Source organism: Mya arenaria, chromosome 15 (assembly GCF_026914265.1).
Source record: "Mya arenaria isolate MELC-2E11 chromosome 15, ASM2691426v1".
Taxonomy (NCBI): Eukaryota; Metazoa; Mollusca; class Bivalvia; order Myida; family Myidae; genus Mya; species Mya arenaria.
The window spans coordinates 7461482-7477678 of NC_069136.1; the positions used below are offsets into that span (position 1 = coordinate 7461482).

General features: G+C 35.1%; 1 protein-coding gene across 1 annotated transcript; it reads right to left on the reverse strand.

Moving 5' to 3' along the window:
- Nucleotides 1-69: 69 nt before the first annotated feature.
- LOC128220139 (uncharacterized) lies at nucleotides 70-6494 on the reverse strand. Its single transcript, XM_052928410.1, has 9 exons — nucleotides 6444-6494; nucleotides 5365-5447; nucleotides 4401-4490; nucleotides 3431-3548; nucleotides 2117-2184; nucleotides 1986-2016; nucleotides 1648-1788; nucleotides 1106-1442; nucleotides 70-668 (listed from the first exon to the last, which is right to left on the reverse strand). The coding sequence occupies exons 1-9, from the start codon at nucleotides 6492-6494 to the stop codon at nucleotides 604-606; spliced, it is 984 nt and encodes a 327-aa protein (XP_052784370.1). The 3' UTR covers nucleotides 70-603.
- Between the last annotated feature and the right edge of the window lie 9703 nt (nucleotides 6495-16197).

Genomic DNA, 16197 nt, shown 5'->3' on the forward strand with positions numbered 1-16197 from the left:
AAATAATGCATTTGTAGATATATGCAGTCAAGTCAAAAGCTTGGATAACTACACCAACTAGTTTGAGGACTTTTCAGAAATTTATCTGATTTTAACAGGTGTGAAATAAGTCTAGTAATATGAACATCATACCTTTAAAACATGAAAGAGGCTATGAACATTCTCTTTTTTTTTTAAAGAACACTGTTGAAAAAATGGCATCTTTCAAAAGGCAAACCTGTATTTAACCAATAAAAAATGAACACAAACAACTTAAAACAAATCGTCAGTTCTTGTTCGTGGGAATGTCCTTTCAAGTGTTTTTTTCAGACAACATTCACAATCAGGACGTTGTTGACGGTGGCCCATGGAGACCGGCATGACACAAACACAGCTCTAGCCATTGTAGAGCACTGCAGCCTTCGTATTATAGGTAAACTGCAGCCATGTATGTAGCGATGCTGAGCAGGGATTTTGTACAAGGTGAAGAAGAGGTGCGGAGCGATGTGGAGCGATTTGGATCATAGTCGTTAAATACTTTGGATCAGAGAGAGATGTTGTTTGGCTGAGATGCAGAAGAGGGAGTCCGGTCGAGGGGTGGGGGAGGGGCAGGCATTTTTATTCTCATTTCCAAGCCGGTTTTTTCTTTGCCTGCCCCCCATCGTCATCAACACGCTTACGTTTTGTTGCTGAAAATATATAATAACAAAAATTAAGAAAAAGTTGAACACATGTAATAGAGAGATAAAAATTTGTAATAAAAACAATTACTACTGCAAGTGGATGCCAAAGCTCCTCCATCTTATTTCCAGCGTTCATGTTTTGTTTCATTTCACATAGAATTATAAGGTTGTCAGGCAGGGACCCCACATAATAACGGATTATATCAAGGGGCTGGATAAGATTTTAAGTTGAATTTAATATGATGCAACATTTTGAATAAACCAGGGAATGAAAAGTGCTGTCATTAATTTCCATTCTTACTGTTGTTGTTTTGAGAATATTGATCCGCACATTAAATGTACCAGCAAAAACATTCCTTTGAAGAATTAAACAGTTTTAATATCAGACACTCTGACCATACACAACACCTCTATTCGTTTCTTATCATAAGGTATGTACTTACAGACTTTTCCACGACCTCGAGCTGCCCCACCCTCGACCGTCTGCCCACCAGCTGATGATGTGCTGGGGGCAGAAGTCTGCCCACCAGCTGATGACATGCTGGGGGCAGTGGCAGCAGAGCTGCGGGCAGATGTTGTCTTCCGTGTAGAGCTGCCCACAGTTGCTGCCGTGCTGCGGGCAGAAGTACTGCGTGCAGTTGTTGATGCAGTTGTTGTTGATGTCCTGCACGCAGTTGACGTTGTAGAAGCACTGCCCGCAGCGAAGCCAGGTCTCCTGCGCACAGCTGCAAAAAGGCTCCTGTGCGCACTGGCAGATGCAGGTCCCTTTGGCCTTGGGATCTGAAATAAGAAAAGGTAAGAATAATGTGGCTGTTAACAAAATAGGTTTTAACTTAGGCAGTTATATTCTTCAAATGATGTCTGAAAGGTGATTATTAAATCTTTTGGACAGACATTTTTTCTATTCTATGTAACCTGAAACGACCAAACAGATTATCTATACAGTAATTTATAAATATTATTAAAAGTTGTAAAATTATCTTACCCTGCTCTGTTCTGCCATTTCAGTTGAAGGGGCCGTACAAGTATTGGCCCCTTCTTTAAGAGACCTGACTTCCTCCCTCAATTCTGCAATCTCAGCTCTCATGCGATCCATCTCCACTCTCATAGCTTCCATCGTTTCAATCTGAAAAAAATATTATAGTTTTACAACCCATTACAATTATAATAATTTTATGTTATTACTTTAACAATCAGTAATGTTTGACTAAACGAGAAGTGCTGGCCTATCCTTTGGCCAAAGTACATAGATCAAGATAAAGTTTTTAGAGTCTTCTGAGGCACTCAGTTGAGATAATGGTCTCAGGGGCTTCCATGTCTAACCTTAACCTGGGTGTGTGGCCGACGCTTAACACTTCGTGGAAAGGAATGCAAGTATAATAGCTCTCATTATATTTGTTATTCTAGTCGAGCTAAAGATGAATCTGTTTAAACATGATGCACAATTTACTCACTTCCCTCTCTGATTTCTGCATTTGCGCTCCAGTCTCTTTCTGTCCGCTTCTTTCTCCTCCTGCCGCATCTGATGGTACAAACAACAGCAGGATTTTATAAAATGATAAAACTTGTGTCAAAAAAATGACTGAAAATTTTATAAGCTTACCGAAAATTGAAACAAGAATGAAAATGAATTTAAAACTGGTGGAACGAAATCAACACTATACAATGTTATTATGTGAGATGATATCATGACAGCTGACCTTGGAAAAATAACTCGGCCAGAATGATATGACCTTATCAACATTATTATATCTTAACAAGAGGCCCAAAAGGGCCTTTGCTCTACTGGCATGGCTCTTGTGGTCATTTTTAATCCAGAGCATGTATGTATGGGTAAAAGGCAACAGATATATAGTTCACATTTTGTGTTTGGGTTACCTGAAAATGTTGCACGTTCAACATCTGAGCCCAGAAAGTATTGTAATCAGATTAGTTGCATGAACTATTTTAATATGTGCCAAGTAAAAGTCATCTATAAAAAAATATGCTTTCAAAACTGTACTCATGGTAAATATTTCTGTAGTTTTAAATTTAAAAAAAAGGTTGGTCAAAAGGTCAAAGTCAAGGGCATCCTAGGACAACATTGATCAATTTAAACAAACATTCACAAGCAATTGTGCTGAGATGGATGTACAAACACAAACAGATTTTCAAAACTTTACCAATTTAAGTTGACCAAACCTGAGAACCCTGGGCGTGGCCAGTAATGACCCCAGGTGCATAACTTCACAACCAATTTTGTTAAGATGAATGTGCAAACTACAGACACTTAGAGCTAAAAAAATGGTCTTTGGGCTTTCAACAAGAACAAGGCAGAGTAATTCACAAAATCAACTGCAGTACCAAAAAGCAAATTGTCTCCCTTAATCCTAGACTTTAATTTACATGTACATGTAAACTTGGCTAAAAGTAGAATTCTCTCATGCAGACCTGCATGGCTAAAAATAAGTTGACCAAAATGAGCATTTTCAAGGCCCTTAATCTAGGCAAGCATGGGCGGATATAGCTGAACCAAGCTCTAATAAATATCTAAATACTGCAAAAGTTTCATTGAGATACAATCCAAAAACTGCATCACGAAATTGATTACAGACGCACGGAGGCACATACAACGTACACATAACCATCGCATACGCTCTTCTGGCCTTTGGCCAGTAGAGCTAAAAATTGTTATAAAAAGATAAAAGTTGAAATCAATCATTCTCAGTAGTTGGCATGTACTTATGAGTTATCATTGACAAAAAAGCCCAGTTAGACTGGACATGTACCTTGTTGTGTTGTGCCACTCTGGTCTTACATGCCGGTCTCCATCTTATCTCTAGGTTTGGTAGTTTCAGGTGGGCCACCGTCTTCATTGTTTCAAATAATAGGGGACGAACCCTAAGCCTGAAATACATTTAAAACAGTTAAATAATATTCTAACACAATACAAATAAGGAGGCATTTAACCTCAACTTTTCTGACCCATATTTCAAAAAACTACTGAATTTTAAGGTCCGAAATATCTTCACCATGTATAAATCTCATTACGGTAAACATTAATTTCAGGCAATTTGTTTGATTTTATATATTTGTGCCAGAAAAATTTCATTTTATGAAGAATAGCAGGTCTTACATCAAGGTTAATATCATGTACTCACAATTTGTGCAAGTAAAGGGTTAAAATGTTGCAAATATTTCAGTAATAAACTCATTTGCATGTAAAATGCAAAAGCTGGTTGTCTTGTAACTTATGGGAAAATAGAGCTATCACAGGAGTGAAACATGGCCCTAAATTCCACCTCCACACAGGAATGTCAACTGATTCTTTAAAATAAGACCACCCCTCAGAGGTTATTGTTTTGTTAAAAATCGACAGATCGTCCACTGAGTGATTCCAATATACACTTTGTTAATCAGGGAGTAAAAGCAGGAGCATAATTCTATTACTTTTACAAACATATTACCTCTGCAACATGTGTATTAAGTTTCATTTTGATGGCTTGAATGGATTTGACTTTAAGTTCAGGCCAAGGTTAATTTTACATGCATAATCACTCCAACTCCACATCATTTAAATCAGCCAATTATCACCTTATTTCAAAACCTCATATATCAGTTTGTGCTCAATATTCAATTTGAGTCCAATGGTTATCAACCACTGACTAAACCAAGTTTGAAGTTGCACCTATCATCTAAAAGTGTCTTCACTAGCAAGAATAAATAGACAGGTATTTTACAATGCAGCTAATTTCTCACCCTGACTGCTTCACATCCTGTAAACTATCCAAGATCTGCTCAAAAAGGTCTTCTGAATCTACAACATTCAACCTGTAGTTGTTGCACAATCTGCAATAAAAGAGAACAGTAAATATCTTTTGTGAGAGATCTATTTACAGGTACTTTATATAATACGTCTTTCTACAGCAGAATGTTGGATTTGTTAAATGTACAGATGTATTATGGCATAACACAGTTTGGAAAGATACATGTTACTTTTTATTATAACTACATGGACAGTACTAGTATGTTGTTCTTATAAATTATCTTCAGATCTTATCATGTTTTGGATGACAAATTGCCAAAATCTGGTACAAGGTATGTTGGTCCAGTTTAAATCATTATTTACAAGGTTTGTCAGTTAACACTTTTTGTCAACATGATAATCCACAAAACTAAATTATTTATCGTACATTGAGTCAAGTCACTATTGCGTGTGATCAACAACAACAAAATGATATATTTTTCACAGTTAGCAGACTGTGTTAGAAGGACTTGTTATATCATTCATGCATCTCAAGAGAATGATCTCTTTTGACCAATAAAAGTCTCCCTTTTTACTGAACACTCAAATGGTATCAATCTCTAACACATCCACTATACCTGTGGTAAAATTAGCACGAGCCCACAAGCCTTGCACTAGTGAATTGCATAATTGGTTTGATCAAAAATTCTAGATTACATACTGAATCTTGTTTTAACCATTTGACGCCAAGCACAAGTACACTATTTCTGTCTGCTTTCTTAGATTTTATGAGCAAAACAGATCTGTGTGTTCTGTAGTTTTCTTCAGAGACATCACATGTTGGCATAATTGAAAGTGGGTGCAATATTTTGGGCTTCACTACTTTTTTCCTTTTAACATACCCACCAAAAAGTATGTTCACTGCAACATATAGAAAAAGAAGATAATTGTTGAAGAATCACTAAAAGAATTACGTACTGTATAAAGTCTCTCTCCCGGCAAATAAATGTAAACAGGCAAGTGGGGTTCAGTTCTTCCTCCAATGTGAACCTCATCTCGGGCTGAAAAAAGGACAAACATGAATATGAAAAAGTTAACTAAAAAAATCAGTTCCACCGGATCTTACAAAGTAAAGTCATTTGTTCTGAGACTGCAATATACAACCAATTCTGTTACAATGTAAAGCTGCTGTTTTTGTGGTCTGCTTAAATGTCCATTTTATTCCTAACATGCATAACCACAACAATTCAATTTAGCCACTCTTAGCTCAGCTTTTAACAAAAAACACCAACATGCGCCAAGTCATGTAGAGAAACATTTAATGCCGAGAAAAGAACTATTAGAACTATTTTAATTTACTATATCACTCAATTTTGTTGGCATGCAGACTGGTAGTACTTTTGTCAATGCCAAATTGATATAATAAAAGCATAATTAAACACTTCGTTCATTAATTAATTCCATATCATTGAATTCTTAAGCTATACCATATCATACTACCAAATTCAACTTACAATGCCAACCTCAACTGTCTCTCTGGTAACCCTGATCTTGGTTACCCTGAAAATACACAAACGAATATTCCTCTGAAAAATTACTGAAGTTTCAAGTAAATATAATAAGCTACAGTGGCAAGCAATAATATAAATGTATGACCAAATGTTGTGTTTTTTACCCTTGAAATTAAGCATACACACTGATTTGTAATAAAAGATTACATGTATTATTGTTGTAGTTTCTCAAACTTCAGGGTAGTATGGCCTTAAATGCGCAATAATTCAATCTTGAGCAATGTCATCAGGAAAAAATGCACAACTGAATGAAATATATATGCATTCACTGGAATGACAGCTAATTTGTCAGACATTTATTGCCTTTGAGGCAGTCTTATTAAGGATCATGACCATTCAAAAGTGTGGGGATAGTAGGTAGAGTTTTTAATGATGTTCAAATGATGACTGATATTTGCAGATAAATTTGTATCCTTGAAAGAGCACAGAACAAGTAAATAGGAGTTACATTTAACTTTGTTCACCTATATTCATATATATATATACAATTGTGATCTTGGCCTTTGACTCTATGACCTCAAAATCCATAGGGGTCATATATTAGTGTTTGGAATCAGACAGAAAAATACTATCGATAATCAGTTTATGAAACCTATATATATGATCAATTATTTATCGATTTGATCATGACCCATTCCCAAAGCAAAATATTATATTTTTCCCAATCTTCAGAAAAAAATCCAAATAATTTTTTTTTTTTTTTTTAGGAAGTCTTTTTACCTGTACTGGTTCATTTTCAACATCCTTATAAATTATGTGATGTAAAGTTTGTTTGATAATTGAACTTGGAAATCAATAATTTTCATCACATTCAGAGATCAGTATAAACTATTTACTAACTGTCATGATTTATTGCAATAGATATTACACCCCAAGGATTGATATTTTTGGGTCTTTTAAAGGGTAAATAAACTAATATATATTAATCATTTCCTAATCGCAGGAGACTAGACGTTGTTGTTTTTTAACTGTAAAATTTACAAATTTTGGCATTTTCACAACACAATTTCCCAAAATGTCTAGGGTCTTTTTCCCAAAATGGGCAGAAAAAGCCCTGTCATATTTAAGGCATAAAGATACAGTACATGCACCAGTTTTAAGCACCAATGTTCCCTAACAATATTGTGTGTACATTTCTTTGCTAGATTACATTATTTATCCAGAACACAACTATCCTTTAGTGTTTACAAGTTACTATTACATAACATGTGACCACTAGCTCTGTGGTTTAACTTATATAATTTTATTTCATACTGTATACATGTCACTTGTGTAAAATAGACACAAAGAAAGATCTATATAAATTTCATGTTTAAACAAGAGGGCCAAGATGGCCCTATATCGCTCACCTCAGTAAAACTTTGTGCTATAGACTTGTTAAAATTAAAGGGCAATAACAGGGATTTGGCTTCTCTGATGTATGAAAATGTAACCTCTATAGTGTTTAACAAGGTATTTCTATATTTGGGCTCCGTGACTTAGTTTTTGACCCCAGATTAACCATATTCAAACTTGATTAGAAATCATGGAAACAACTTTTCTGACAAATTGACAGGATATTTGGGCTGAAAATGTTGTCTTGAGAGTGTTAACAATGTTTTTCCATATTTGGGCTGAAAATGATACCTCAAGAGAATTAATAAGGTTTTTCCTTATTTAGGCTCTGTGACCTAGTTTTTGACTCAAGATGACCCATATTCAAACTTGAGCTAGAAATTATCAAAACAACCTTTCTGACAAATTTCCAGGATATTTTGGCTGAAAATGGTACCTTGAGAGTGTTGACTTGGTTTTTCCTTATTTGGGCTCTGTGACCTAGTTTTTGACCCCAGATGACCCATATATGAATTTGAGCTAGAAATCATTGAAACAACATTTCTGACGAATTTCAGGATATTTGGGCTAAAAATGTTACCTCGAGTGTTAACAAGGTATTTTATTTGGGTCTGTGACCTTGTTTTTGACCCAGATACCCATATTCGAACTTGAGTTAGAAATCATCAAAAAACCTTTCTGACAAATTTCAGGATATTTGGGCTGAAAATGTTACTCGAAGTGTTAACAGGTATTTCATATTTGGGCTCTGTGGCCTAGTTTTTGATCCCAGATACCCATATTCGAACTTGTGCTAGAAATCATCAAACAACTTTCTGACAAATTTCCAGGATATTTGGGCTGAAAATGTTACTTAAGAGTGTTAACAAGGTATTTCATATTTGGCTCTGTGACCTAGTTTTTGACCCAGATAACCCATATTCAACTTGAGCTAGAAATCATCTTAACAACCTTTCTGACAAATTTCCAAGAAAATGTACTTCTAGAGTGTTAACAAGTTTTTCCACATCTGGGCTCTGTGACCTAGTTTTTGACTCCAGTTAACCGTATTCAAACTTGAGCTAGAAATCAATAAACAACTTTCTGACAACTTTACACAACATTTGGGCTGAAAATGTTACTTTTAGAGTGTTATATAACAAGGTTTTTCCATATTGGGGCGCTGTGACCTAGTTTTTGACCCCAGATGACCCATTTTCGTACTCATTCGAGTAATTACTGGGACAAACGTCCTGACCAAGTTTCTTGACAATTCAGGCACAATGTGACCCCAAGAGTATTAACAAACTAAGTGTGTATGGACGACAGACGACGGACAATCATCAATCCTAAAAGCTCACCCTAAGCCTACGGCTAAGGTGAGCTAAAATTCACTTTTAAACCACAAATATGAGAAGTTTAGAACCAATCCATTAAGGTTTCAATTACAAGGACAACTTGTTATGATAAAGGTACTGTACATAGTAACTGACTAGATTAGAAAATGACCAGATAACTTAACAGTTATACTGTAGCATTTCAACTTTAACTACCAAAAACCAGACTCAAAACATATTTTCATGACATATTTTGATTGGTAGCGGTTATGCCTCTTGTTTCGATAGTTGATTGTTCAAATTTCACTAGTGACTCTCTCCGACATAGGCCTTTCTGATCAATTATAATTGATCATCGGCACAACACTATCAAATACTGGTTTCCCCCAATCTAAATGCAAAGTTTGAGGGCCGTGGGTACAGGCATTGTCAAGTTATCAAACAGCCTTTTGCTATCAGGGTCACTGACCTGGACCCTTTCCCTTCCCTAAATTTGCCACGAATTGGATGTGGAAAATGGGTGGCAGTTGGTGGAGTATTGGAACGGGTGGCACTTGGTGTAAAACGATGAAAAACAGAATAAAATGGGACTTTGATCTAATTTTTCACCATTTTCCACCAAATGCCACCCCAACGTGGCACTTGGTGGAGTATTGGAACATTTTCCACCAAATGCCACGTGGCAATTTTTTTCACCAAATGCCACCCCAACGTGGCACTTGGTGGAGTATTGGAACGTTTTCCACCAAATGCCACGTGGCAAATTTTTTCACCAAATGCCACCCCAACGTGGCAGTTGGTGGAGTATTGGAACGTTTTCCACCAAATGCCACGTGGCAGTTGGTGGCAAATTTTTCACCAAATGCCACCCCAAGGTGGCAGTTGGTGGAGTATGGAACAATTTTCCATCAAATGCCACGTTCAGTTTCTTTGATCTTTTTTCACCAAATGCCATGCCAATGTGGCAGTTGGTGGAAATTATGTGGCACTTGGTGGAAATAAAATCATGGGATTTATGAAGTATGCATACAACAACCTAAGAACAACAAAAAATTTCTTTGCAGTCATTTAGTTTCATATGTACACAAAAATTACAAAGGATCACAGTTGATGGTGAAGAGCTGTCTGCATTTCTACATTTGGAGAAATCCTGAAAACAGTTTTAGTATTATTTATTTTGGAGGTTTCATTTTAGCTATCATTATTCAAAATATATTTCAAAAATAGATGCATAAATAAAATGACAACATTAAAAACATACTCTTAAATAAGTTTCTTCAGCTTTGGGCCTAGCCAGATTAATACCAAGTATAACAACAAAATGATATACCATAACTAATTATAGAATTCAGCCTCATACATTGAATCATTGCAAATATGTTTTACAAGAGCACTTGTCTGTTGTATTAGCAATGACAATACAGGTAAAAAGTTAATTTAACTACCGGTTTTGGTATTTTGAATATTGAAATGTCAATAACCTGTTTCTTTTCTTTAGTGATGCAGTCATTCGGTTGTTGTTTTCTGCAAGTTTGGCTATACTTCTTCTGCTATAGAAGTCCCCTATTCATATTTCTTTCTGAAAAAGCTATCATTTTAATAAATCTGTTCAATATAACAGGGTTTGCCTCACAGAAGAATGTTATTTGTTCTACAATTTGTTCTACGAATGTCTTTGGAAACATGTGTACACCAAGATTCACTTTAATATCTTTATTTTTTCAAAATCATGCAGCCAACAACATGAATTACACCAAGGCTTTGTCAATACCAATAATGATTTTTCTTAAAAACACACACACCCTTTAGATCATATACATCTTCTACATCTTTTCTTGACTGGCATTTAATATTGTTTATCTCACCCTTCATAGCACTTAGCACTTTTAAATAAGTATAAGCTAATAAAATATGATAAAACTATGAGGTCAGTCTTCATTTAAGTTATTGTAATATTCAAATATTTACCAAAAGGTCTTAGAATCTTGTCCAAGTACATTGTCATCCTTATGGGGGGGGGGTGTCTGGAACAAATGTGTATAACATTTCTTTATACATCTTCAACTTCATTTTACAAATTGAATGATAATTTTTAAACTTAGTACATTGCTTGACTGAGTATTTGTCAATTATTTTGGAATAAAGTGAAACATACTTGACAGTACATGCATAAAGCTTATCTCTTAGTCAAACTTTAAACAAAGACAAAGAGCCTAATATGTGTAAAAATAAAATAAAATGATAAGTCATGATCTTTTTTGGATGTAAATATGATAAAAAAAAAAAAGTTACCTTATAATCAATCCATTTTATTAAACAAAACTGCACAAATTTTTTTCTCACTATTCAAAGTTCCACAAAATTAATGCTAGTAACTGTCAGAAGATTCAAATATTTTGAGGAGATTTTCCAGCAGAGAGGTCATTCCGAGTTTAAATCAAACATTAATGCATCCCTGTACCTTTGGGAAAATAGCAACAGAGCACATGTACACAGAAAACTTAGTTTAACTCATCATTATCATGATCATGATAATCACCATCACATTGTTGTTGTTGTTGTTGTTGTCATCATCATCATCATCATCATCATCATCATCATCACCAGCACCACCACCACCACCACCACCACCACCACCACCACCATCATCATCATCATCATCATCATCATCAATCATCATCATCATCATCATCATCATCATCAATAACAACATGTTGTTGTTGTTGTCACCACCACCACAATCATCATGATCACTATCACCACCACCACAATCATCATAATCACCAATACCACCACAATCATATTCACCAACACCACAATGAACTACCAACAACAACACAATTGTCAAAATCAACCACCACCACCACCACCACAATGATCATAATCACCACCACCACAATCATCATAATTACCACCACCACCACCACCACCACCACCATCATAATCATTATCAATAGAACCACCAACATCATAATCATCATCAATAGAACCACCAACATCATAATCATCATCAATAGAACCACCACATCGTAATCATCATCAGTATAACCTGAGCAACATTACCAGTTAGTTTTAAATAGTAGCATATGTAATGATGCTAAAACAGCAGCATGAACAGCAACTGTCGTAAATTCTATTATTATTCCATCATGATAAGTAATGGTTCCATTTTACAGAACTCTTGAGATTTTCTAAGTCTTTTTTCACCAAATGCCACCCAAAAAATTAACTAAGTTCATTTTTTCACCAACTGCCATATGAAAAATTAACTAAGTCCAACTTTTTCACCAAGTGCCACATGAAAAAAAAACTGAGTTCAATTTTACACCAACTGCCACCTCCAGTTGGGTGGAAATTTCATGGCAGTTGGTGGAATTCTTGATATTCCACCAAGTGCCACCCATTTTCCACCAAGTGCCACCCATTTGCCATGGATTTGGGTGGCATTTGGTGGAAGTTGGTGGCAAATTTAGGGAAGGCACACAATGATCCCTAATATGAATATGGGTCATCTACTGGTCAATGAAATAAGAACATCATTTCAATTTGAATTTGACTTGATTGGTCCATAATGAAACAAGTGGATTTTCTCATCACGTCATAGTAAAGAATCAGCCAAAGATGGCAACAATTCCTCTACATTTACATATGAGAGATACACAAAGGTCCCTGCTGTGCACTGCAGCACTCATCAGTGATCATTTTTCCACCTTTGATAATTTACCAATCTTAAGTTATGCTTTCAGACTAAGAATCGAACCTGAGTGTCCTAAGTGGGAAGTGAGCATAATTATCTTAACATACGATTGATATTTAGTATTTCAAAACGTTTTCGTACCTAGTACCCCAGGCCCAAAATTTGTTTTTCTTTTATTGAATGAAATGAAGTCCAGAAATTTAAGACCACATGAAAGTGTCTTTTTTGAAAAAACAACAACAATTTATTCATGATAAAATATTTTTTTAAAAGTTCACAGTAGTATCTGATAAGTTAAAAAACTTAATCAACCTCGATGCATTAGGTCTTGTCCAAATATTGAGCAATTAACTGCAGATTTATAAAATTCCGTCACATACCAATTGACACCCCTTTTGTAAATACTGTGTGACATTTTAATCCGACATGAAAGACTTTTCAGATGAGCACTTTTATTACATAATCATCTTCATTCCATTAGCATTACAAAAATAAATGTCAGAATCCAGTATTCCTCTAACAACTAGTTTAGGACTTATAGACACTGAAAGAACAAGAACTAGCTATCACAGAGACAGCGCGCTTGACTATTCCTCTGCTTATCAGTGTATGGATTGAAAAGTTTTGGCAAAACATCATGGATCACTGTTAGATTAGGTGTCAATGCAATACATGATCATTGATGTGCTGAGATATTTACATTAATTTAGAAAAAGGGGCATAATATTGTCAAAATGCTTGATCAAGTTACCTCCTCTTGTGTACAGTTCAGGGGCATGATGGTGAACAAGTGTGCAAAGTTTCAAAGCCATACGTCAATGGACTTAAAAATATTTGAGGTGGTACGCAAACTTAACAAAAGCGGTAACGACGCTTGGGTGACTAGGATAGGTCTCCTTATTCTTTGAATAGATGAGCTAAAAATAGCACAATTAGTGCAAATATGCAATAGTAGGGGTAATGATGTTAGAGATTTTCATACAGTAAATCTGTTTAGTTAACAATCAGATGCTTATAATGAGTCATCTGTTATTAAATTTAATTTTTAAACATTTTTTTTAGAATCCAGTTTTCTGATGCCTATAATTTAAAAGTAGTAACTGCAGAATTTTATTTTGTTTGCGACTTTCTTCAAATTGAGCATTGATGATTAAATTTACCAAACATAATGCAGAACCTGACATTGATTAAAGTTAACTCAAATGACTTTACTCTGATCACAGAAACAGAACAGATTTTTTTTTTTCGATTCAGACTTATATCAGTCTCACAGGTTTATCTTGCTATAATTTATTACTTGTACAGATTATCAGCTCAAATCTCAAACCTTTTGAAAAACATTTCCATCTGAAAGCTCAACTTTACATAGATAATTGACTTGGCATATTTTAAAGACTGACTAACAATTAATTAAGTCAACATAATTATACTGGATTTTGGATAGGTGTCCAGGCCTTTACTCAAATAACCACTGGTCTGAGTCTGACTATTGGACCCATTCTCAAAGCAAGAAATGTAATCTTTTTCCCAATCTTCAGAAAAATCCAAATTAAAAATTACTTTTTTGGAGTCTTTTTACCTGAGCTGATTCATTCAATATCCTAATAAATTATGTTAAGTTTTGGAAATATCATTTCAGAAATTATTGATCTTCATCCCATTCAGAGATCAGTATGAAATGTCTGTCATCATGTATTGTGATAGATATTTACATCGCAAGGATTGATCATACATGCAATACCTCAAAACGGTGGAATCCCCCATTATCTGCCTAAACTCATTAAAATATATCATAAAACAAGAGCTGTCACAGTATGTGACGAATGCCCCCAAATGTGACATTGGCCTATGAACAAGGTTAGTACATGAAAATTTGATCTTGCCTTTACATGTCAAAAACATATGGCAAGTTATTTTGAATTGCCTCTGAACATAGAAAAAAAAACACCCATATTTGACATTTTCGTCTTGGTATGTGGAAAACATGTGGCAAGTTATTTTTAAATCTGTCCATACAAGAGAAAGTTAATTACAGCTCGGACACGACAACCTATACTCTTTGTCCATATACACGTCTTCTTGATATGTGGAGCACATGTGGCAAGTTATTTTAAAATATATCCATACAAGGGAAAATTTCAGCCCAGACACGACAAACTATGCTCTATGTCCGTATATGCAGCACTCCATTGAGAATAAACAATAAATGTGATCTTGACCTTAGAGGTACGCGACATGTCATCTTAGTATGTGGAACACATGTCGCAAGTTAGGCCAAATAAAAATAGGTGTGTTTCAGGTAACGCTGCCAAAAATTATAGAGAAGGTAGGTTGGAATAAAAATTTTTTGATATATTGATTTCACTTGACTCAGGCTGTCTGGTTAAATACTTGACAATGATGGTTGGATTTCAACTAAGTTATGGTACACCACTCTGCTATTATAAAGACTTTCCAGGAATGGTTTTACTTTTGTTTTATGCACCCTTTGGCTTTCAATCACCATCTGTAGTATGCTAACATGCCTATTACATAATTACATGAAGAGTGGGACAGCCAATTTACCATATAAGCCATCAGCCAAGGAAACCTCAATGCTGTCAAGAGGACCTGGGGGTTCAGGTTTGAAGAACAGGTAACATGCAGGTTTTATTGCCAAAATTGCACACTTAAGTCTGACATATCAATGATGATGAATCCAAAAGTCAGTATCTGACCAATTTATATCTGACATGAAATATAGTTCAAGAATTGAAATATACCTGCCACACAATCAGAAATCCAACCGGAAAAAAATAGGGTAGGTCGGGTACCCTGAAACAGACCTATTTTTTATTTGGCCTTATTTTAAAATCTGTCCATACAAGGAAAAGAAACAGCCTGGGCACAAGTTATTGAGTCAGACAAACTAGCAGACAGACGGACGGACAGTGGGATTTTAATATGCCAACCTTTGGGGACATAAAAACCCTGGTTAAACATAAAAATTTCCTGAAATTCAAACCAAAATCCCCCTGGAAGCCTCTCAGAAATATCACAAGACTAAAAATGATTGATATTCCAGCTGTTTCGGTTGTTTGAAAGAGCAAACATTTAATGATTTAATCATTTGCAGGATTGATAAGCTTGGGGGTTTTTTAAGTAAAATTTTCCAATTTGGGCGAATTTCCTGACATGCAAAATGTCTGAGGAATTTTCCCAAAATGGCCAGATAAAGCTCTGGACACAATTTCTAGAAACTTCTTAAGCTTAACAGGCTTAAGTCGCTTATTTCAATTAGCCAAAATACATACTGAAAATGGATTTTGATAAATGAAAAATGGTTTATTCTGATAATCATACAGATTATTTCTCCCTAATTTCTAAAACTTCTTGAAGAAGTAAATATAACACATTTTATAGAACAACAAAAATAGTGAGATAAGCTTAATCCGGTTATTACTTAGGGACTTAATAAGTTTCAAGAAATTGGGGCCAGGTGTTTCACAGAGTACCTCACATGTCACAGGCTGTATCTGACATCAAAACTTAATTTTGAACAAAATCAAATATTCTGAACTGGATGCTCTCCATAATAAACAGCAGACTGTAGTTCTTGGGGCACCATTTGTTTAGACCTTATTCAATACATTATGATAATTTGATGACCATGACATGAGAGATTTTTAATACATATCATAAAATATACCCTAAAAAAATAAAGACTTAATTAAATATGTCCTATAAATCAAGGCTTAATAAAACCAGAAAACACAACTACGGAGTGGGATTCTTACCAGCTTACCAGATATTGCACTATTCACTACAAAATTTAATCCATAAAGTACTCTGACGTGTAAAAGAGCTAGGCTTTAGTGTACCTTAAATTTTAAATGTATAATGTAGAAGGAGC

Bases quoted from the DNA above. Each gene is read 5' to 3' on its own strand.
- LOC128220139 (XM_052928410.1), bottom strand. From the start codon at position 6,494: ATGACCCCTATGGATTTTGAGGTCATAGAGTCAAAGGCCAAGATCACA. The intron at 3,549-4,400 runs GTGAGAAATTAG...AATGTATTTCAG, and splicing joins CAGGATGTGAAGCAGTCAGG to GCTTAGGGTTCGTCCCCTAT. The intron at 669-1,105 runs GTAAGTACATAC...ATATATTTTCAG, and splicing joins TCGAGGTCGTGGAAAAGTCT to CAACAAAACGTAAGCGTGTT.